The sequence below is a fragment of the Saccopteryx leptura genome, chromosome 4 (assembly GCF_036850995.1).
Source record: "Saccopteryx leptura isolate mSacLep1 chromosome 4, mSacLep1_pri_phased_curated, whole genome shotgun sequence".
Classification (NCBI taxonomy): Eukaryota; Metazoa; Chordata; class Mammalia; order Chiroptera; family Emballonuridae; genus Saccopteryx; species Saccopteryx leptura.
This window is the reverse complement of record NC_089506.1, coordinates 212,497,201-212,518,224: the sequence shown is the minus strand read 5'-3', so window position 1 is coordinate 212,518,224 and position 21,024 is coordinate 212,497,201. Positions and strand designations below refer to the sequence as shown.

General features: G+C 52.6%; 1 protein-coding gene and 1 pseudogene across 6 annotated transcripts; one reads left to right on the top strand and one right to left on the bottom strand.

The window, feature by feature from the left end:
* Nucleotides 1-29: 29 nt before the first annotated feature.
* Nucleotides 30-20,984, top strand: ZNF213 (zinc finger protein 213). 6 transcript variants are annotated; one of them, XM_066382761.1, is made up of 9 exons: nucleotides 2,230-2,321; nucleotides 2,994-3,131; nucleotides 5,566-5,779; nucleotides 6,092-6,183; nucleotides 6,505-6,625; nucleotides 8,405-8,497; nucleotides 8,737-9,705; nucleotides 19,629-20,067; nucleotides 20,599-20,984. In XM_066382761.1, the coding sequence occupies exons 2-9, from the start codon at nucleotides 3,075-3,077 to the stop codon at nucleotides 20,726-20,728; spliced, it is 2,115 nt and encodes a 704-aa protein (XP_066238858.1). In that variant the 5' UTR covers nucleotides 2,230-2,321; nucleotides 2,994-3,074; the 3' UTR covers nucleotides 20,729-20,984. The 6 variants fall into 6 exon arrangements, with proteins under 6 accessions (XP_066238854.1, XP_066238856.1, XP_066238855.1 ...); XM_066382757.1 differs by lacking the exons at nucleotides 2,230-2,321; nucleotides 19,629-20,067; nucleotides 20,599-20,984 and adding an exon at nucleotides 30-142 and having other exon boundaries at nucleotides 8,737-11,345; XM_066382759.1 differs by lacking the exons at nucleotides 2,230-2,321; nucleotides 19,629-20,067; nucleotides 20,599-20,984 and adding an exon at nucleotides 991-1,011 and having other exon boundaries at nucleotides 8,737-11,345.
* Nucleotides 3,857-3,946, bottom strand: LOC136404569 (small nucleolar RNA U3; annotated as a pseudogene).
* Nucleotides 20,985-21,024: the final 40 nt, after the last annotated feature.

Sequence of the window (21,024 nt, the reverse complement as noted above, 5' to 3'; positions counted from 1 at the left end):
AGCTGGGGCCGCGAGAGTCGGGAAAACCGGAAGTTGGAATGGAGCAGCCGGACGGAAAACGCTGGCACACTCGCCAGGGTCGGGAAGCACCGGGATGATACACTGCGGGGATGCCCCCGGAGGCGCAGACTGGATCGTGCAGGTGAGAGTGGCTGAGCGGTGCCGCGGCGAGGCGGAGTCATAGGGCGTCAGCCAATCACCAGTGTCTCTGAGGGGCGGGCTGAGTCGTTGCCTAGGCGACGCGCTCCCAACTTTGGTGCTTGATGGGCTGGGACCCTGGGTGGCGCCAACTTCTAAGCGCGGGGCTTTGGTGGGATCCAAATCTCTGGGCTTCCCCAGTATCCCTGAAGTATCCCTTTTGTCTGGTAGAGAAACATTTGCCCAGGAGTCAGGACACACCCACTCTTTTTGGACTTGGTGCACTTCTAGGCTAAAATGGCTCACCTCAGGAGCAAGGTCCCTTACTCTGGACACTGGCTATGCTCCCGTGCTCCTTATTGGAGAAACATTCACAGATCGAGCAGTTTATTCCCCTCCTCCCCCAGTTTGCAGCACTCTGGCTTGAAAACAATATTGACTTTTGCCACACCTTTGTACCTTATTACCTTGAGGATTCAAGTGCCTGGAAATACTAATGAGACAAACCCTGGGGGTAATTTTCCCTTCATCAAAGTGACAATATAATGGGTTAGAATGTTAGGACTCCTAAAACATGTTTAGCTCCATTAGGAGAGTTGCAAATTCAAAATGCTGTAGGGGCCAAATGTGGTAGTCTTTAAGAGCCGGCCCTGAATGTGGGGAATTTGGGTCCAGGGTTGCCAGGTGTTCTAATTTTTCAAGAAAATCAATTTTATGAGAATTCTTCTAATTTTCAAATGTTGGAAACTAAGTTTTGGGGAATTTTTGTTTGTTTTTTAAATTAAATCCTTGTGCACTCTTGCAGCTGCCTGTGTGTTCGTTACGGGGGCCAGTCATACCTGTCTTACTGGGTGAAGTGGATGCGTCTCACAGGTCGCTGATGGGCCAAAGGCAGTGGGTATGGGAACATTTGCTGGAAGAAGAAACTTTCCTAGAATCTGATTCCAGCCTGACCTGTGGTGGCGCAGTGGATAAAGCGTTGACCTGGAAGACTGAGGTCGCCAGTTGGAAACCCTGGGCTTGCCCAGTCAAGGCACATATTGGAGTTGATGCTTCCTGTTCCTTCTCTCTCTCTCTTTCTCTCTCTCTTGCCCCCCCTTCTCTCTAAAATTGAAAAAAATGAAATCTACAAAAAAACAAACACAACAACAAGAATCTGATTCCAGGGCTGGCCCCCATTCCTTTCCTGACTGGCGAGTGGAATAAGAAGCCACCAGTGCCTGACCTGTGGTTGCGCAGTGGATAAAGCATTGACCTGGAACACTGAGGTCACCGATTCAAAACCCTGGGCTTGCCTGGTCAAGGCATATATGGGAGTTGATGCTTCCCGCTCTTCCCCCCTTTCTCTCTCTCTCTCTCTCTCTCTCTCTCTCTCTTTCTCTCTCTCTCTCTCTCTCTCATTCTCTCTCCTCTCTAAAATGAATTAAAAAAAAGAAGAAGAAGAAGCCACCAGTGATGTCTGAGGGTCTGGGACCCCATAGATAGTTGGTTCAGACCCCTTTACCCCTGCTAACCCCAGCCTTGAGAGAGATCTTGGGGAAGGCGGCATCTTGAAAAGTCAGATTGATTCTGCATCTTTCAGAGGTGTAGGACATAGGGGTAGAGGGGAGATCCCAGGCCCCTCTGTTTCTTACAGATAGAGAACTCTGTGTCAATTATGGAGGGAACCCAGAAGACCCGCTGGCCAGCCTGGAGGCCATTAATAAAATACAGGGATGTCTTTATGGAGACCATAGACCTTCAGAAGCCCTGAAGGGTGCTGAAACGAACCATCATACCCCTCCACCCAGCAAAGTGCCCTTCTTCCTGTGAGGACAACGGCAATGCTCTAATGCTCTCTCTGAAACGTCAAAAATAAAAAATCCTCCTATAAAATGTAGTTTCCCATATTGGCACTCCTGCTTGGCTGACATCACAAGTAGTACGTGCCCGGAAAACATCGTAAACTGCCAATACCAATCTAGGGGGTCCTTATGGCTAAGGGCAGGTGCAATTGGGCTGGGGACCCTAGACGCGGAACCCTTGAAGCCGGGAACTTTATAGGACTGTAGCTGTGCGGGGAACGGGATCTGGGAGGGACTTCCTGTTGTCCTTAATCCCAGTCTCCACCCGGCTCCCTTTTCCCGGTGCAGGCTGCCGAGACTCCCTTCCCAGGGGAGACGCCCCCCTTTCCGCTGCCCAAGGTGCCCCACCCACCTCCACCTTAGTGAGGGTGGGGTCTGGGGAGGGGACCTGGATCCAGAGACCCGAGCAGGCTGCCAGCTGACAGGAGGGGACGGGGTCAAAGGTGGAGAGGTCTTGGAGAGAAGGGGGTCTGGATCCCGGTTGGGGAAGGGAAAGGACGGGAAGGATATCCTCTGTCCAGGACTGTGAGCCGGATAGACACCCGAGCCCAGGCTGGTGATTGCAGCCGCAGGGAGGGCTGCTGAGAGTGGGGCGCTCAATTTCTGGATTTCAGGCAGGGCCGAGTCAGGCTCAGCAAAGGGTGTATGTGTCCTGGGCTGGGGAAATGGCAGGGCCTGGATTCCTCAGCCAAGCTGGCTGTGGCGGTTGGGGCCCCGTGCAGCACCTGTTTTATAGGATCTCTGCAGCGTTTTTGGCTCTGATGACAGGAAATACAGATTCCTAGTCAGTCCAGGCTCTCCCTGAGTTGCAGGGCTCTTGTTTTAGTGACAGAGAAAATACGAATTAGCATTCTATAGAAGTGAGGAACCAAATCCAGAGAGGGAGGCTGTTGGGTGGCATCAAGAAGGCTTTATATTTGGGAACAGGGATGGGTCTGGCCCCACATGGGACTTTCGGGGCACTTCAGAGTGGTCTAGGAGACGCCAGATGATTTCCCTTTGCTCTTCCAGGCTCCTGGCCAGAAGCTGGAGGGGGTTTGGCCAACAGAAGGAGAACCGACTCAGCTGTGCTTTCTAACTCTGAGATAGAAAATGTCTGCAGACCGTGAAGGCATCCAGGCTACCCAGGACAAAGAGAGAGCCCAGGAGGTATGGACGGGTGTTAGGTGAGGGAGGTGTGCTCTGGAAGGTACTGGAGCCGGATGGGATCTTCACAGCAGGGCATCGGGACCAATGGAAGAGTTAGACTTGCTGGGGTGCAGAGCTGGTGGATGGGGGTGGAAGGGGGGTATTGAAGAGAAGGTGCTATGATGGAAATACCTTCTACCTGGGAATTGAATTCTGAAGAACTGCATTGCTTGGCCTAGAGAATTCCATAGTCAGTGGACCAAAGGCCACATGAGGCTGTGTGGGGGTCCTACCCAGGAGGCTAGCCGTATGAATAGCACACAGAGAAGCCTTAGTCTCCCCCCAACCCCACTCTCCTCACCCTGGGGCCCCATCTCCTCTCTTTGGGTCTGAGCACCTACACCTTCCTGTACCTGTTGCCCACCTGTGTGTGTATGTATGTATGTATGTATGTAATTACAACCTGTGGGGACACCAGAGTCACCAGGCTTGGAATCAGGAATATGAGTCGGTCATAGCCAGGTGTGTGACTTTGGGCAAGTTCCCTGGCTTCTGGGAACCAGGTATGTGATCTATAGAATGTGGATGGATCGTGTGCCAGTTGTTCCCATCCATCTCACCCAGGTGGTTGGGTGGCTCAGATGAGATAGTGGGCACAAGAGTCCTCAGTAAGCAGTTCGTCAGCTTACAGGAGATCATTATTGTAATACACAACACAAGAATATGCACAGCAATTGGAGCCTAAGTCAGAGAGACCTGTATCCCTTCACCCAGTAATACCAGTGGTTGTAAGTACAAACACAAACTATAGAAATGATCCCTGAAAGTATAGTCTTTGTAAGGACAAACACAAATCATGTATTAGTTCTATGTTTGTTTGTTTTTTATCATAGAAGCACAAAGAATTGTACCACTGTTTGGTTTCCCTTCCACATGCCTTTGTAGCACCAGCGGGCCTCACATGTCTGTGACATTCTCTGTTGATGTTGGGTTTTGTCAGCTCACATAGTAGAGTAATAATAATTACAAGTACTGCTCTATGTTTATCCAGAACTTTCTGGAGTGGGCAGTTCTTTCTCATGCATTATCTGTGTGGGAGGCAGAGCAGCTGAGTCTTGGAGGCTGCCTCAACCATGTGGCTCTGAAGCACTCTGACTCCTAGCCTGGGGTCTTTCCCTTTGAGATCCTAGACAGACGGAAGAGGGGTGGGGAGTGGGAGGGATAGGCACGAATTCCCAGTAGAAGGCTGGCCAATCTCCATGCCATGGATGTCAATGAAGCTTCACCAGGGTCCTCCCGGTGCAAGAGAAGTGACTTAATCGGCGAGGCTCTTGAGGTTTGAGTGGAGACGGTGCCTGCTCAGGGTTGAATGGCTAGTGAGGGGCAGCCCTGGATTGGAGCCCCAGTCACCTGACTGAAGCCTGCTCCTCACTCTCCTGGAGGACTGGCGCTGAGACTGGTGGGATAAGGGGTGGGGACGAGTTGGGAGGACCCTGAGGTCCCACTGGGTGGGGTGATGCTGAAGGGGGTACGCTGGAGAGGAGTTCTCCTTCTGTCAGACCAAGATGGGCACCGGCCTTGTACACTTAGGGGCATCCTTGGGGTTTTTTTCTCCTAACCAAAACTCCAACTGTGACCAAATTCAGTCAGGCCGGATACGTCCCAAGGCACATGATGCTTCCCTGTCATCTTCAAGACATGGTGGTCCTAAGGGTGACTTCGGAGTCAGATACACTTGAGTACAAATCCTGGTTGAGCCACTCTTGACCTCCATGACCTTGGGCCATTATCTGATCTCTGAGCCTTAGTGTATTCATTTCCTGGGGCTGCTGTAACAAAGGACCCCAAACTTGGTGGCCTAAAACAACAGAAATTTATTCTCTCACAGTTCTGGAGGCCAGAGACCCAAAATCAAGGTGCGAACAGGGTCCCTCCCAAGACTGTAGGGGAAGGTCCTTGCTACCTCTTCCCGCTTCTGGGGATCCAGGTATTTTTTGGCTTGTAACAGCATCACTCCAATCCTTGCTTCTTCTTTGCTTGGCCTTCATGTTTCTGTGTCCTCACCTCTTTTTATAAGGACACCAGTCATTGAGTTTTCAATCCATTACACTTGGTTTACTCATATATTAGAAATTATAATCCACACTGCTGTTAGCGGTACAAGGCTTGAATTGAATCAGGCAGCCGTTCTGTGGGCACCTGGCCAGGCCGCACCTAGCAGGGCCTTGATAAGCCTGCCGTCCTGCCTGCCTTCCGTGGCGGTGAGCGGGAGATGCACAGTCCCCTGGGGGTGGGAGGAGGAAGCGAGGCAAGTCCTTCAAGCTGTCTTGCATTTGGTCGTGGGTTTGAACACACTAGGTGCCTGGCCCTGCAGGGACCCCTGGGTGTGGAGGACGTAGGCTTGGCTGTGTTTCTCAGTCTCTGTTCCAGTACTGATGGGGGCTGCTGTTCATAGGTTCCAGGTCATGGGCAGCCTTGTCAAGAAATGCTTTCCAAGTCAAAGGAGATGGTGCCTTTGGGAGCTGCTCAGGAGTCACCCGACATTAAGACAGAGTTGCAAGATCTTCACCCCGAGGGAGCGTCGCAGGAGGACAGGGCTCAAGGAGCTGGGAACTGGGGGCGCCTCAGCCAGGACTCTACAGAGAAAACACTTTTTCTGCCTGGCGGAGGTGAGGAGAGGCACTTTGAGAGAGGCGCTTTCCTGGGCAGCAGCTGTGGGGAGAGGTGGAGCTTACAGCCCGGATGGGGAGGGGAAGAGGTCTCTGCAAGGCCCCTGCGAGGTCAGGAGAGATGTCTGGATGTCTACCCACTTGCCTGTCAGAGGTCACCCTGGCACAGCCTCAGAGCCTACTGACACTCTTCTTGGGTGGGGTTGAGGGTGGGGCTTGAGGCAGTGTGGGTTTGCTGGGCATGAGCCACTCGGAAGCAGCGGGACCCAGCAGGACGAGGTGGCCTCCCTGAGGACCTCTCTCCTCTCTCAGCCCTCCCCTCCCCCCAGATCCCCGTGCTTTCTTACGAGGGGAGGACCAGAGACCGGCAGATGGCCGCAGCGCTCCTCACTGCCTGGTCCCAGGTAAGTGCCCCTGTCCGAGACCGAGGGGAACTAGGCGTGGAGGGACAGTGTCTCCGACTGAATTGTCATGTGGAGCTCATCACTGGCCCCAAGGGTGAGGGCTGGAAGGGAATGTAGCTTTGGCTGTCTGTCGGGAAAGAGGCCTCTTGTTTTTGTCTCCTGTCCGCTGTATGTAACTGCCTTATTCTTGCCCCCAAAAGCCATCCTTTGGGTGGCTTGACTCTCAGATCTGGACAGCGGGGGTTGGGATCTCATCTTGGCTCCATCAGGCCCCTCCACATGTCTTAGTGTGTCCTGCAGAGTGGGCGTTTCGTGTTTCAGATGCCAGTGACCTTTGAGGACGTTGCTCTGTACCTGTCCCGGGAGGAGTGGGGGCGGCTGGACCACACGCAGCAGAGTTTCTACTGGGATGTCCTGCAGAAGCGGAATGGGCTGGCCTTGGGTAAGGGCTGGCACTTGTGCTGGGGTGACCTCTTCCTGAGACCCTGGATGTCAGAGGTGGGGTCCATCCTACCGTCACCTCTCAGCTCTCTAAGGCTGTTCTTACTGTTCACATAGACTACTGTTCTACAGAACCTTCCTAGTGATGGGTCCTGGTGATGGCTGTGCTCCATATGTGGGCCGAAATGGTGGTAGCCAGTAGCTAGAGGGGCGTGTTGAGCACTAGAAAAGTGGCTAGAGCAACTGAGTATTTAATTTAATTTTATTGGTTTGAGAGAGAGAGAGAGAGAGAGGGAAGCACTGATTTGTTGTTTCATTTATCCACTTACTTGTGCATTCATTGGTTGATTCTTGTATGTGCCTTGACGGGGGATTGAACTCACAGCCATGGTGTATTGAGATGATGCTCTAACTAGCTGAACTATCTGGCCAGGGTAAATTTTATTTCATTTTAATCAGCTCAAATGTGAACTGAAATAGCTCTATGTGGCTAGTTGGCTGCGGTACTAGATAGTGCCAGCCTAGAGCTTCTGCTCTTTTTTATTCTTCTGTGGTGCTTCTTCCTGTAGTGTCACCCTCTTTCTCAAAGCCTGGCTTTGCGCAGAGACTTTGCTCTGGGGTCAGGGCTGCGTGCCCATGGTAGGGGGGACATGGTGCCGGTTCATCTCCAGACTCACACTTTCTGAGCTGTCACTTCTTGAGGGGCGTGCCCTCTTCTCAGAGGTGCCTTGGCTCTCTTGGTTTTTCTCATAGCAAGTAGTTAATGTCCCAGGGCTTTGACTCCTCACTTTCAGACTCTAGTTTTCTTGGCAGGTTTTTATGAGATCTTATGGGAAACTCAGAATGTTCATTTATTGTTATTCATTCATTCAGTTAGTCTGTCTGTCTGTCAACACGGACCCGTTGCACACCTGCTGGTCCAAATAGAGTTGGGGACTTGGTAGTGCCACCCTTGGACTTCAGTGGTGGGCCAGCTCTCCCATTGTCCTTGGTGAACCCCAAGATCACAGCCACTCTGCTCAGTCCTTTAATTATCTCAGGTTTGTGTACCACCTGTTGTTAACACCCCAGGACTTGCCCAGACCTGCTGGTCTGAGCCCTGGGAGATCAGAGGGAACCTAGCGCTCATTTGTAGTCCCATGACAGGCCTCATGAGTGACCTTAACTCCCCAGTGTATCTTAACATTTCCCTTTCTCCTCTGGGACTTGGATCAGAGGATGGAGGCCAGGCTCTTTGCTTTCTTACTGACTTGACCACAATTCTTGGGCTCTCACCCTGGAACTTGACAAATGGAACTTCGGTCTCTAACATTTGGGTGGTCAGCGCCCCTGGGCCTCTAGTTCCAGGCCCTCCCATTTGGTGTCTCTCTGCCCCGGCCCTCCCCCAGGAGCCCTTTGTGCTGATGGTCCTGGGAAGGTGCAGGTGTGGGAGTGGGGGACTGTGTTTGGTTTCCACCATTGCTGGGCCCATGACTGGAGCTGTGTGAGGAAGGGGATTGCTGGCAGCTGACCTGGCCCAGTCCCTCACCCTTTATTTCTGGTGCTGGCTCAGGGAGATAAGGAAGAGCCCTGACTCAGCCCTGAAAAGAGTGTCTAGAGGTGACCCTGGAACATGTTTCCTAGAGAGGGTGGACACCTGACCCCAAGCAACCGCGAGTTCATGTAGTCTCACTGGAGTTACACCCATTCCCCTTTGCTCTGTCACTTCCGGTGGGGGGGTTGTCTCCAGCTGGGCAGCCCGGGAGGTCCGCGACTGAGCACTGCATCTCTTTTTGGGCAGGGTTTCCCTTCAGCAGAAATTTCTGGGCCTCCCAAGTGCAGGGCAAGGGCGAGGCCTCAAGTTCGTGCCTGCAGATGGGAGATGAGAAGAGAGGTGCGTTCAGAGGTGATGGGTGGGCAGTGGGTCATGACCGTCACCCCCTGGTGCCCCTTTGTCAGTGCAGGCTCTGCTTCCTGTGGGGTGCAGACATATGTGCCTTTCTGGGCAGGGCGCCAGCCTCCCCACCTCTGCAGGAGGTGGCTTTCACTGCCCCGGCTCCCTGTGGGTTCTTGCCCCTTTCTCCACCTTGGTCCCTCACAAAAGCCTCTCTCTGGTTGGAAACCCTTCTCCAGGAGCAGTGGAGGGGAGAAAGGAGGAAGCGACCTCATCCCTGGCAGTCGCTGGGGATGTGAAGTCCTTCAGGACCAGGACAGGGAGAGCCTATGGGGACGTCCTACAGTGTGGACGACAAGCAGCCAGTGGCCAGAGATTGGGGCCAGCCAGAGATGATGGGCGGCCAGGTCCCCCGATGGAGAGACCCCTAGAACCGGCCCTGTCCGACACTGGCCTCCCAGAGAAACCCGGCAAGGAGGAGACAGGCGTCTCCGGGGGCAGCGAGGAGGGGCCGGCCCCTGATGGGGATGCCAGCAGGAAGACCTACCAGTGCGAGCAGTGCGGCAAGGGCTTCAGCTGGCACTCGCACCTGGTGACGCACCGGCGCACGCACACGGGGGAGAAGCCGTACGCCTGCACAGACTGCGGCAAGCGCTTCGGCCGGAGCTCGCACCTCATCCAGCACCAGATCATCCACACGGGCGAGAAGCCCTACACCTGCCCCTCCTGCTGGAAGAGCTTCAGCCACCACTCGACGCTCATCCAGCACCAGCGCATCCACACGGGCGAGAAGCCCTACGTGTGCGAGCGCTGTGCGAAGCGCTTCACCCGCCGCTCGGACCTGGTCACCCACCAGGGCACTCACACCGGCGCCAAGCCCCACAAGTGTCCCGTCTGCAGTAAGTGCTTCACACAGAGCTCGGCCCTGGTCACCCACCAGCGCACCCACACCGGGGTGAAGCCCTACCCGTGCCCCGAATGCGGCAAGTGCTTCAGCCAGCGCTCCAACCTCATCGCGCACAACCGCACGCACACTGGGGAGAAGCCCTACCACTGCCTCGACTGCGGCAAGAGCTTCAGCCATAGCTCACACCTCACCGCCCACCAGCGCACCCACCGCGGCGTCCGGCCCTACTCCTGCCCGCTCTGCGGCAAGAGCTTCAGCCGGCGCTCCAACCTGCACCGGCACGAGAAGATCCACACCACGGGCCCCAAGGCTCTGGCCATGCTGATGCTGGGTGCGGCGGGGGCTCTGGCGGCACCTTCACCTGCTCCTACCTAGGAGGCTGAGAGGGAGGAGTGGGCCCTTGGGGAAGAGCGAGAGGAGCCCTGTGAGGGAGTTGGGGAGGTGCTGGCATGGGGGTGCGGCATGACAACGCTGGGAGGAGCTAGGGCACATACCAGGCTGACTACTGCAAATTAAAGGCCTTGGAATTCAAGCCTCGGCCTATTGCTCTGTCGTAGGGTGGACGGGTTGGGAAGAGTGGTGGGGGGTGCTGATGACAGCCCCACACTATGGGAGGCTCCCAGGTCAACCAGTGTCCTCACCAAGGCACCCGAGTCATCACTCTCAGGGCTTGGGCACCGAGTCCCCGCATCTCGCTGCTGCCTGAGATACTCCGGGAATCCAAGCCCGGCGGCCACGTCCAGTCCTGCTGATGGCTGGCTCGTTCGTGGCACTGGAGGAGCCCCAACCCCTGCACTTGGCCCAGGCCCGAGCAGGGCCTGACCAGTGTTGCCCCTGAGAGACGGGCATGAGTGTGGCAACCGTCTGGAAGGAGACTGTGGTCTTCTTCAAGGGAAGCGGGTACCTACACTTAGGCCAGTGCGAGGTGAGGGGTAGTAAGAGGTGGAGAGACGTTAAAAAGGGTCTTTGCTGCATTTACTCATTCATTTTTCAAATACAAAATGAGTATATTCCAGGTTCTTTGCTAAATGTTGAGGAATAAGCAATGAACAAGCCAGACAAGATCCTTACCCTCATGGGTTGGCTATACTGGGGGAGACTAGCAAGCAGATAAATGACACATTAATCTCAAGTAGTGACAAATGTCAGAAAGAAAGGACGGGTGAAGCAATGGAGGATGCTAGGAACTGACAGAGAAAGCCCATGCAAGGAGGGAACATGTAAGCAAGGATTTGAAGAATGACAAGATGCTGTTTTACAAGAATTTTTGGGCAGAACCTTCCAAGCTAGGAAAACAAAATGAATAAAGGCCCTGCATGAAGAGATTGGTGTTGTGTGGGGCAAAATGACAACCCTGCTGGGAGGGATGGGAAGCTAGAGAGGTTAAGACTTGTGAGGGGCTATGGCCTAGGTTTCTCCCTGGTGTCTCGTGGAGGGTGGAGAATGGGAGGTTACGAGGATGGTCCAACCTTCCTCATGTTCATGCACCTGGTCCAGCCTCTGACATGTGGTCAGGCAGGCTTCCTGCCCAGGTTCCAAATGCAACACCTTTGGCCTGACCTGTGGTGGTGCAGCGGATAAAGTGTTGACCTGGAATGCTGAGGTCGCCGGTTTGAAGCCCGGAGGTCTCTGGCTTGCGCGCGGGCTCACTAGCTTAAGCGCAGCGTCGCTGGCTTGAGTGTGGAATCATGAACATGGTCGCTGGCTGGAGCCCAAAGGTCACTGGCTTGAAGCCTAAGATTGCTTGCTTAAGTCCAAGGTCACTGGCTGGGCTGGATCCCCCCAGTTAAGGCACATATGAGAAAGCAATCAATGAACTAAGGTGCTGCAACTACTATATGAATTGATGCTTCTCATCTCTCTCCCTTTCTGTCTGTCCCTGTCTCTCTCTTGCTCAAAAACAGAAAACAAAATATTTAGTCAACAAGATGTAAACGTTCTGAATATTAAATATACCACAAGAGAAATTATAAAAATATCTATTTTCTATTTATTTTATTTTATTTTACTTACTGATTTTAGGAAGAGTGGGGGAGCAAAAAGTGTCAACTCATAGTTTCCTCACTTTAGTTATTCATTGATTGCTTGTCGTATGTGCCTTGACTGGGTAAGCCCAGGGTTTTGAACCAGTAACCTCAGCATTCCAGGTTGATGCTTTATCCACTCCACCATCACAGGCCAGGATCTATTTGTTTTTTTTGTGTGTGTGTGTTTTTTTACAAAGACAGAGAGAGGGATAGACCGGGACAGACAGACAGGAATGGAGAGATGAGAAGCATCAATCATTAGTTTTTCATTGCGCATTGCAACACCTTAGTTGTTCATTGATTGCTTTCTCATATGTGCGGGCCTTCAGCAGACCACGTAGCCCCTTGCTGGAGCCAGTGAGTGACCTTGGGCTCAAGCTGGTGGGCTTTTGCTCAAACCAGATGAGCCCGCGCTCAAGCTGGCGACCTCAGGGTCTCAAACCTGGGTCCTCTGCATCCCAGTCCGACGCTCTATCCACTGCGCCACTGCCTGGTCAGGCTCTATTTGTTTTTAATGAAAGAACTCTTAGCAGTCAGTAATGCTAGATAGGGTATACATTCTGTTTGTAATAGAGACCCAAAAGTAACAGTGGCTTAAACATAGTATCTCTTTATCTTTCACCTGTCTGGGTATAAGTCCAGGGCAGGTTTGATGGCTCCACACTCAGGAGTCCAGGCACCTTCCATCTTACTGTTTTGACACCTCTGGGTGTTACTCTCATCTTCATGGTTCGTATCATTACGTCCAAATTTCTGCTAACAGTTGGGGAAAACAGACTAGGAAGACATGACCCATCCCTTTCCAGTAAGATGCATACATCACATCTGTTCACATCGCATGGGCTTCAATTTAATTACATGGCCATACTTAGCTGCTGGAGAGACTCGGAAAATATACTCTTTATTATGAGTTGCCATGTGCCCATCAAAAAATTCTTACTAAGGAGAAAACTGATATTGGGGAACAACTAGTAGTCTTTATGCTACAAATGAGAATAGGTGCTTCTTAATGTGAGCATGGCTATTTATCAGAGACAAACACTAGACAATCATAAATCATTAAAAGTTTTCATTAACCAAGACAATGATGTCTGCTGACCTAACATTGTTAAGGAGTTCTAGACAACATTATAAAACTAAGAAAGTAATGAATATAAATTCTGGAAGTAAATATAACTTTTTTTGGAAATAAATTTTTACTCATTTATAGATATTTTCTAGCTAGAAAAATAAACTAAAACACTATCAGAAGGAAAAGAAAATGCAATTAGGTCGTCAATTTCATTGTATTTATATGCAAGTAATTTATCATCTACCAGCAATGCCCAATACAATATACAGTATGTGTGCCAGTTATTGATCTATCTCTCAGCCTCCAATACACATTTCGTGGTGCTTTGTGATACTGCAGCCAGATCATTGAACCTTTCTCCTTTGCAACCCAATCTGATGTTAGTTTTTGCCAATAGAGGGCGTTGGAAGAACTTGATAAGGCCACACCTGGAACACGGTACTTTCAAGTTCCTTCTTCCCCAAATGGTTTTCCCTTGAGGCCAATAGAGTGAAGGGAGCCAGTAGCATTCACTTCAGCAGTCTTCATAGAACAGCCTTGGCTCACGCCCTTCAGCAGTTTCTCAAGCAAATGCAGCGAGGTGAATGTGGAAATACAAAAAAATGGAAACTAAATGTCCAAGAGTAAGGGGCTTTAAATAAAGTATGTGACTTCCATGCTATGGAATACTGTACATTCCGCAAAACAGATTCTTTTATTTATAAATGCTGATATGGAAAAATGTCCCTGATAGACTTTTGAGTCAACAAAACATGACTTACATAGACTGATTCCAGATTTATATTAGAAATATTCATAGATGTAGAACTGTAAGTACAGACTAAAATGTTAATAGTGCTTATTTCCTAATGGCTTTATTACGAATATTTTAAACCTTTAGTTATTCAACAAATACTGTGTCAGAAACAATTCTAGGTGCTGGGTGTAGGGCAATGAAAACAGTCTGACCTCATGGAGCCAATAGTTCAGTAGTAAGAGATGAATATTACACAAATATGTCAGGTATTGGTAAAAGCTAGGAAGAAAAATAAGAAAGTTGAGCCATGGCGGGGGGGGGGGGGGTGTATGTGCTGTTTACACAGGGTTAGGGAAAGCCACTTTGAGGGAATGACATTTGAGCAGTGAGGGAGTTAGCCTTGTGGATATCGATATCTTTGTAAGTTTCCATACTTTTTAAATTTTCTTTTCTACACTGAGAGCATGCTTGCATAATAGAAACAAGAAAACTTTTTGTATTTCTTTAAAAGATCTGGAGCCTCAGATCTCTAGGTATGAGAATAGAGAGAGGGTGGGAGAACCCAAAGCTTCCCGGACATGGCTCGCATGCTCTGGCCTCGGGACCCCCACCGCTCCAGAGATAAAGTTGCTAGTAGAAGAGCGCGGGGCTCCCCGGGATCAGAGTCCCCACCTGCCGAGTCCTGCTGAGTGGCCCCGGCCAACGCTCGGGGACCGCGAATAGCCGCAGGAAGCTCCGCGCCCCTCACTGGACGCATTTCCCAGGAAGCTCCATGTCCCGTTAGGAGCGGCTAAAGGGCGACGGCGGAATCCAAGAGGCTGGAATACAGTCTCCCCAGAAAGAGCCGGAGGCGGGAAAAAAAGTCCGCTCCAGCGCACTCCTCCCGGCGGAGCTGGCGCTCCACTTGTGGCTGGGCCAGTTGCTATGTCTGCTCATCAGGCCAGCCACGGCTTTCCCTTTCGCCCCTCAAGAGCCAGAGGGACAGAGAAATTTGACGGAAAAGCCAAAGGAAGTACCACGCGAGCCTAGACACGGACACAACCCGCGGGCGTGGGTGTTGATGCGCGTGGTATCGCTGCCTTCTGACTGGGTAGCCCTAGGAATTCTTCCCGTTCATTGGCCATTCGTCAAGGCAAAAAAAAAAAAAGCTCGGTGCACGAACGGCCTTCTGGGGCGGGTAGTTTCGAGTGTTTAAAACGGCGCTCACGCTATGCTGTTTCCCGGCAAGCTCTGCGCGAACTTCCGGTGTCGCTTCCTAGCAGCGGAACTGGGAACGCCTGGGCGGCTGGGGGAGGTGTGTGGCCTGGGGGCGGGACCGGCGACAAGGGCTGCGGGACTCCGAGGTCCAGCGCAGGTCTTCGGGCGGGTGGGGCCCGCGCCCCCAAGCAAGGCAGAAGCCGAAGGGGGCGCACACCGCTGAAAAGTGCTGTGGGGACTGCGGGCTCCTGCACCCGCTGCCAGTCCCGCCTCCTCTCAGCTCCGCGTAGGCGAGGCTGCTGGAAACCGAGCACCGGGCTTCGGCCAGGTTCGCGTTCCCGCCTGCCGCGCGCGTCTTGCCAAGCGACCCTGGTGAGTCCCTGGCCCTGTCCGATCAGAGCCTCCTCCTCGGTCACTAGTGGCTGAGAACGGAGCGCGTACTTTTCAGGGGTGTTGTGAGGAATACCAGAATCAAGTGTTTAGTGTGTGCTAGGGAAGGACCAGAACCAGCCTGAATGCCGCACTGGGGTATTGGTTCGGAAACTGCAGTACGTCCATGCCGCGGAATCTTCCAGAGCCGCCAATGAAGCATTGTTAGGTGGGAAAGCATATACAAAATAGCTTGTGCAGTAAGATCTCATTTATGTGAAAACACACACACACACAACACTGTTTCGTTTTCCGTTTCTATAGGTTCCTTTTTTAATAAATGCACAGGGAAAGGTCTGAAAGTCATCTGTCAGACTGTTAATGGGAAATTGCACTGCATTGTGGAACAGAGAGTTTCTCTTTTATGTATTTCCATGTCATGTAAATCTCCTTTTTTTATTACAATGGTTTGTGTCACTTCTTTATTGAAAGAAAAAACCCAAAGTTCCAAAATACACACTTTTCAGGACTTTTGAGTGGTAGTGTAAGGTATGTCATACATTCATATGTACCTGTGGTTAAATGGCTTAGGATGGTGTCTGTGAGCCCATTACTGACACCCCTGGGCCAGATGTGTCTTGGAATTGAGTTTTCAAATATGAGAAAGGTAATAAAGTACACATAGTATATCCAGTAATCCCACCAGCAGAATCTAGGGCAACACTCAATAATCAAACGTGTTAATTAACTTTTTTGAAGCATAATATACATACAGAAGTACACTTGGTGAGGACAGCTGAATGAATTTTTACAAACTGCAAGAATACATTAATATTTCTGTCATAAAACACAAGCATTTATGTTAACTGGAGTAAATGGATATTACAAACATGGTCGTATCAGTGGGCCAGGTGGTAGAAATCTGGCAATTTTGGATTTCAGAGCTGAGGATAAGGGGCCACGGGCCAGTATTGGTGGGAGAGAGTGTCACATAAGGAAGGCATTATAGGAGAACATGAAAGCGGGCTCAGGGCCAGGAAAGGATGGGAGCTCAAGTTTTTGAATGTCCCTCCAGACTGGTGTTTGCTCCTGTACATCTCCACTCCTGCTGTTCTGATCTTTTCCTAGGAGTACATGTCCAGATGCTGGCCCAGCTGCCGCAGGGAACCCCCCTGGGAGACTGAAGGGGAGGCTCCTGGGCCCAGGTTGAGGCCCATCAACCCCGAGCCTTAGACCAGGGGAATGGCAGCCCCCCTGGAGCTTCAGGACCAGGCCCCTGGGGAGGGAGAAGGGCTTCTCATTGTGAAGGTGGAAGATTCCTCCTGGGATCAGGACTCGGGCCAGCGAGACGACAGCAAGGACTCTGAGGCCTGCCGCCAGCGCTTTAGGCGGTTCTGCTACAGGGATGCCGGCGGGCCCCACGAGGCCTTCAGCCAGCTGTGGGAGCTATGCTGCCGCTGGCTGCGACCTGAGCTGCGCACCAAGGAGCAGATCTTGGAGCTGCTGGTCCTGGAGCAGTTCTTGAGAGTGCTGCCTGGGGGTGTCCAGGACTGGGTGCGCGAGCAGTGCCCAGGGAGTGGCGAGGAAGCTGTTGCCTTGGTGGAGGAACTGCAGAAGCATCCAGTGGAATCATGGACGCAGGTGAGGGGACCCTCCCACGTCCGGGGCGCATCTGTTTGGCACTGAGAGATGAGCCTTCCAGGGGTGGTGGGGACATAGCCGTAGGGAACATCCACAGGAGCATGTCATAAGAGGTGTTGCCTATCTGAAGACATTGTCCAGATGAATCTGGTTTCTTTTATTGGTGGCTTTGGAGGGCAGAGCAGGACCAAAGTGGGCATGTTCCAGGAAGGCAGGTGTTAGCTCCACACAGGTTCTGCATATGTTTATTCGTGTTCTGCTCTAGGCCAGGCACTGGGGATACAGTGATGTGCGTGGTGAGAGCACCAGAGGGGGCATGAGAAGGTAGAGCTGTACATGTGAACCCTGCTGTCTTGTGGGGTGTTGGGCCCTTGACACTGGAAGCGTCTGGGGAGGTGCTAATGAGTGACTAAGGTATGGGGTTCTGCCCTTCACAGGAAGGTCTCTGCACTCCCCCTTGCTAAATGGCTCTGCGATTCTATCCTTTGGGGGCTGGTTCTTGCCTTGTGTTTGATCAGGGAGTGTCCCTGGGCACATGGCACTGCCTGGTATCACATTTTCCTCTGGACTTTCCTGGGACCCTGTATTGATTTCTCCCCAATCCCCAGTCTCCTGAGGGACATGTCCTGTGTCTCCTTCCCAGGGATTAAACTCTGTCTCCCTCGTCTGGTCTCGGTGCTGATGAGCATGTTGTGGTTCCTGCACAGGATGTGCCGTCAGAGGAGGTGGACCCCGAGACTGCAGTCCAGAGATCCCAGGCCAGGGGACCTCCCCCGACAGCCGGGGCACAAAACCAGCCACCTGTACCCTTGGAGCAGCACAACCATGGTGGTGAGTAGGCCGCAGAGTGGCTGGGCAGGGGCCTGGCTCCTTCAGGACATTGCCTATGGGTAGCAGGAAGGGTACCTGAAACTTAGATGTGTGTGTGCGTGCCTGTGCACAGTGGTGTGTGGGGGTTCATCCCTAGCTTGAGCTGGTGTCTCTGAGGCTCCGTTCTTTTCTTTCAGCCCAGCTTCCTGCTCTTCTTACAGAGGGGAGTACCAGACAGAAAATGAATGCCTGCTTTGACTCTGAGAGCCATGTGAGTTACTAGTCCCATTGTCCCCTCTGAGACCCTCAGTGCTGATGAGGCCCTAAAATGGACCTTGCCTTCTCAAGCCTCTTCCATCGTCCTGCTTCTCGCTGGTGTCCCCTATCCCAGCCCTGTTCCTCACTCCGCCCACAGCTGCTTGGTGAGTCCTGAGCAGGGTTTCTCACTTCATTTCAGGGGCCTCTGACATTTGGAGACATTCCCTTCTATTTCTCTCAGGAAGAATGGGGGTCCCTGGACCCTGCTCAGCGGGATCTTTTCTGGGACATAAAGCGGGAAAACTCCCGGAACGTTGCCCTGGGTAAGCAGTAGGTGCAGCCAAGACCCTTAGGGTCCTTGGCTCCTCTGAGCTGGAGGCAGCAGTCTCCTCGGGGGTGCCAGCAGCAGAGAGAGGGCCCAGACAGGCCACATCCCCCTGAGGTCTTGATGGAATCCTCAGTCCTCCTCCCTACTCCCTCACAGGGGGCTCTAAGGTAGGCTTTCCTTGGCTCTCTTCAAGAGCCCTGGCTGATTTTTTTGTGTGTGTGTTAATGTCAATTTTTCTCTGCCCGTGAATGTACATTGATACATGATGGGTGCTTGCAACATGCTAGCACTGTGCTGCTGAGCACTTGCATGGGCTTTTTCTTGTGATTCTCACAGCCAGGTGCATAAAACTGTTGTCCCCATTTTACAGACACAGGACCTCAGACTCAGGTCAATGGACACCAAGGGGACAAAGCTGGGACTCGATCCAAACGGTGGTGGCAAGGCCCCCAGGCTGCCCCGTGAAGAGGTGCTGACAGTGAGAGCACGTACTGCGCATCAAGCCTGGGCCTGTGCACTAGAGGTCACGCTCCCCGGTTCCTCTCCAAGCCAGGGCCTGTCTACGCGCTGTTTAGCGATCATCTCATTTAACCCCCATAATTTGATGGGCTGGGCTAGGATCCCTCTGGATCCAACTCTGTTCCTGAGTTAAGAAGACAAGAGCTTATGTAATGGAAGGAACCATGAGAGCTGGACCCATGTGGTTCCCTCGTTTCTGATAATGAATAGAGTTTGGATCATTTACAGACTTTACCTTCACGTATTCAGTTTTGGAGTTGGATAGCCAGGTTTCAGAGAACGGGGCATTGGGTCCTAGTGTGGAAGGGCGGCACAGCTTGTTGAGGTGTATAATTAGGAAGTGCCTCTGGGGCAGGATTAGCAGACTGGGCTGCTGCCTCTGCACTGGTTCTCTGCTGGCCTTTTATCATGTCCTGTTTAAAAAATTTATTTCCATTGGTTTGAGAGAAAGAGGAAGGGAGAGAAGTGGGTGGGAAGGGAGAGAGAGGAAGAAAGAAGTATCAACTCATTCCACTTAGTTTCAATTTTAGTTGTGCACTCATTGATTGCTTCTCTCTGGGGCAGAACTTGGGACCTTGGTGGGCCAGGACGATGCTTTATCCACTGAGCCATCTGGCCAGGGCCTCATGTCTCCATTTTATAGCAAGGAGACTGTGGCTCGGGTCTGTCCAGCCCTGGACTTTCTGACTTTTTTAAATGAAGCGTTTATACATAGCTATACATATATGTACAAGCAGCTCTGAAGGCCAGAGAAGTAATTCAAATTTTGGAACCTTGGAGGCTCTACAGATGATACTGTGTTTTAACTCGTTATTACATTTTAGAGAACAAGCTCTAGAGCCTTGGCCTTAGAATTGTGCAGGAGAAATTAAGTCAAGAGTAAAAGCTTCACATTCTGAAAATAACCGTGGTAAAACACACCGCTCCTGGATTGTAGGAAATAAAATTGACCGAGGGACATGACTGGAAGGACGTGACAGTCAAGGTGCTTGTCACTGAGCCTTGTTTCTGCATTTTCCCAGCTCCGAGCCCAGATCAGGTGGGACTGAAGAGGCCACCTTCTCTCTGCTTGCAGGTTTGGGGCTCAAGAGCCAAAGGGGGCGATCCTGTCTGGAGGAGGCGGTGAGGGTGCTCCCAGGCCAGACAGGCAGCAATGTGACTGTGGCCTGGAGCCCTGAGGAGGCCGAGCCTTTGGAGCCAGCGGCTGGGGCGAGGCGGGGGCGGCCGCCTACGCGCAGGCGCCAGTTCCGGGACCTCGCAGCCGCAGCGGAGAAGCCACACAGCTGTGGCCAGTGCGGCAAGCGCTTCCGCTGGGGCTCAGACCTTGCGCGCCACCAGCGCACGCACACAGGCGAGAAGCCTCACAAGTGCCAGGAGTGTGAAAAGAGCTTCCGCAGCTCCTCGGACTTGGTGCGCCACCAAGGCGTGCACACGGGCCAGAAGCCCTTCTCCTGCTCCGAGTGCGGCAAGAGCTTCAGCCGCAGCGCCTACCTAGCGGACCACCAGCGCATCCACACGGGCGAGAAGCCCTTTGGCTGCATCGACTGTGGCAAGAGCTTCTCACTGCGCTCCTACTTGCTGGACCACCGGCGTGTGCACACGGGAGAGCGGCCCTTCGGCTGCGGCGAATGTGACAAGAGCTTCAAGCAGCGTGCCCACCTCATCGCCCACCAGAGCCTGCATGCCAAGATGGCCCAGCCAGTGGGGTGAGGGGGCGGGGTCAGGGCTGAAGGGATCTTCTGGGAGGCCGAGCAGCAGGATGCCGCCTTCCTCTGCTGCCAATTCTGCAACCACCCCACCCTCCTACTGCCTGCCCTGCTCTCCCAGGACCTGGTCAGCGCTCTCAAATAATAGAAATCCCCCGGAACCCTGTGGCCATTTTCCCTGCTCTGCAGGTTTCTCTTGCCCTCTGACTTCTGGAGCCCCAGCACATTCCTGGCAGGTGGCCTTAGCGCGGGAAAAAGGCTGAAGCAGCAGGGAAGTGTGAGGACTCTGGCAGGGCCTGGGGACCCCCATCTGGGAAGCTCCCCTGAGCCTTGCTTGCTCTGGGGCTCCTCGTTCCTCACCTTCTTGACTCAGTCCATGGGCCAGGCCCTCTGCCCTGCTAACCTGTGCCTTCCTGCAGGGGTGGAGGACGGGCTTTGACCACTAGGGTGCTGACAGGCTCTAGGAGGGCCAGTCAGCCCACACCTGAGAGGATCTGGGTCCACACACCACCACCCCGCCCCCATTTCCAGGCCGAGACCACTCTGCCCTGTTCCGGCAATACGGACATTGCCAGGCATGCTGATCCCCACTGACTTCCCCCTTGAGAGCCATGGTCTGCTGAGGCTAGTGGTGGCTGCAGGGACTGGAGGTCTACTCTGAAGACAGAGCAGGGCCAGTGGAAGCCCACTGCTCTGACACTCTCATCCAGACAGGTGGAGTTTATGGTACGTAACACTAGTACTCCGTCAGCACTGTCACTGACTGCTTAGGCACTGCATTCCATGTTTGCATCACCTGCAGACGGGGATTCACAGGGACATACCACAGGGCGGCAAGACGGTTTGAATAAATGTGGAAACTTTCTCTAGGCTGTTCTGTTCTTTTTCCTGGCCAGTTATCCTGTTTATTTGACAGTAGTTGGTTTGTTCTATAGGTTTAAGGGAAACTTACTAATG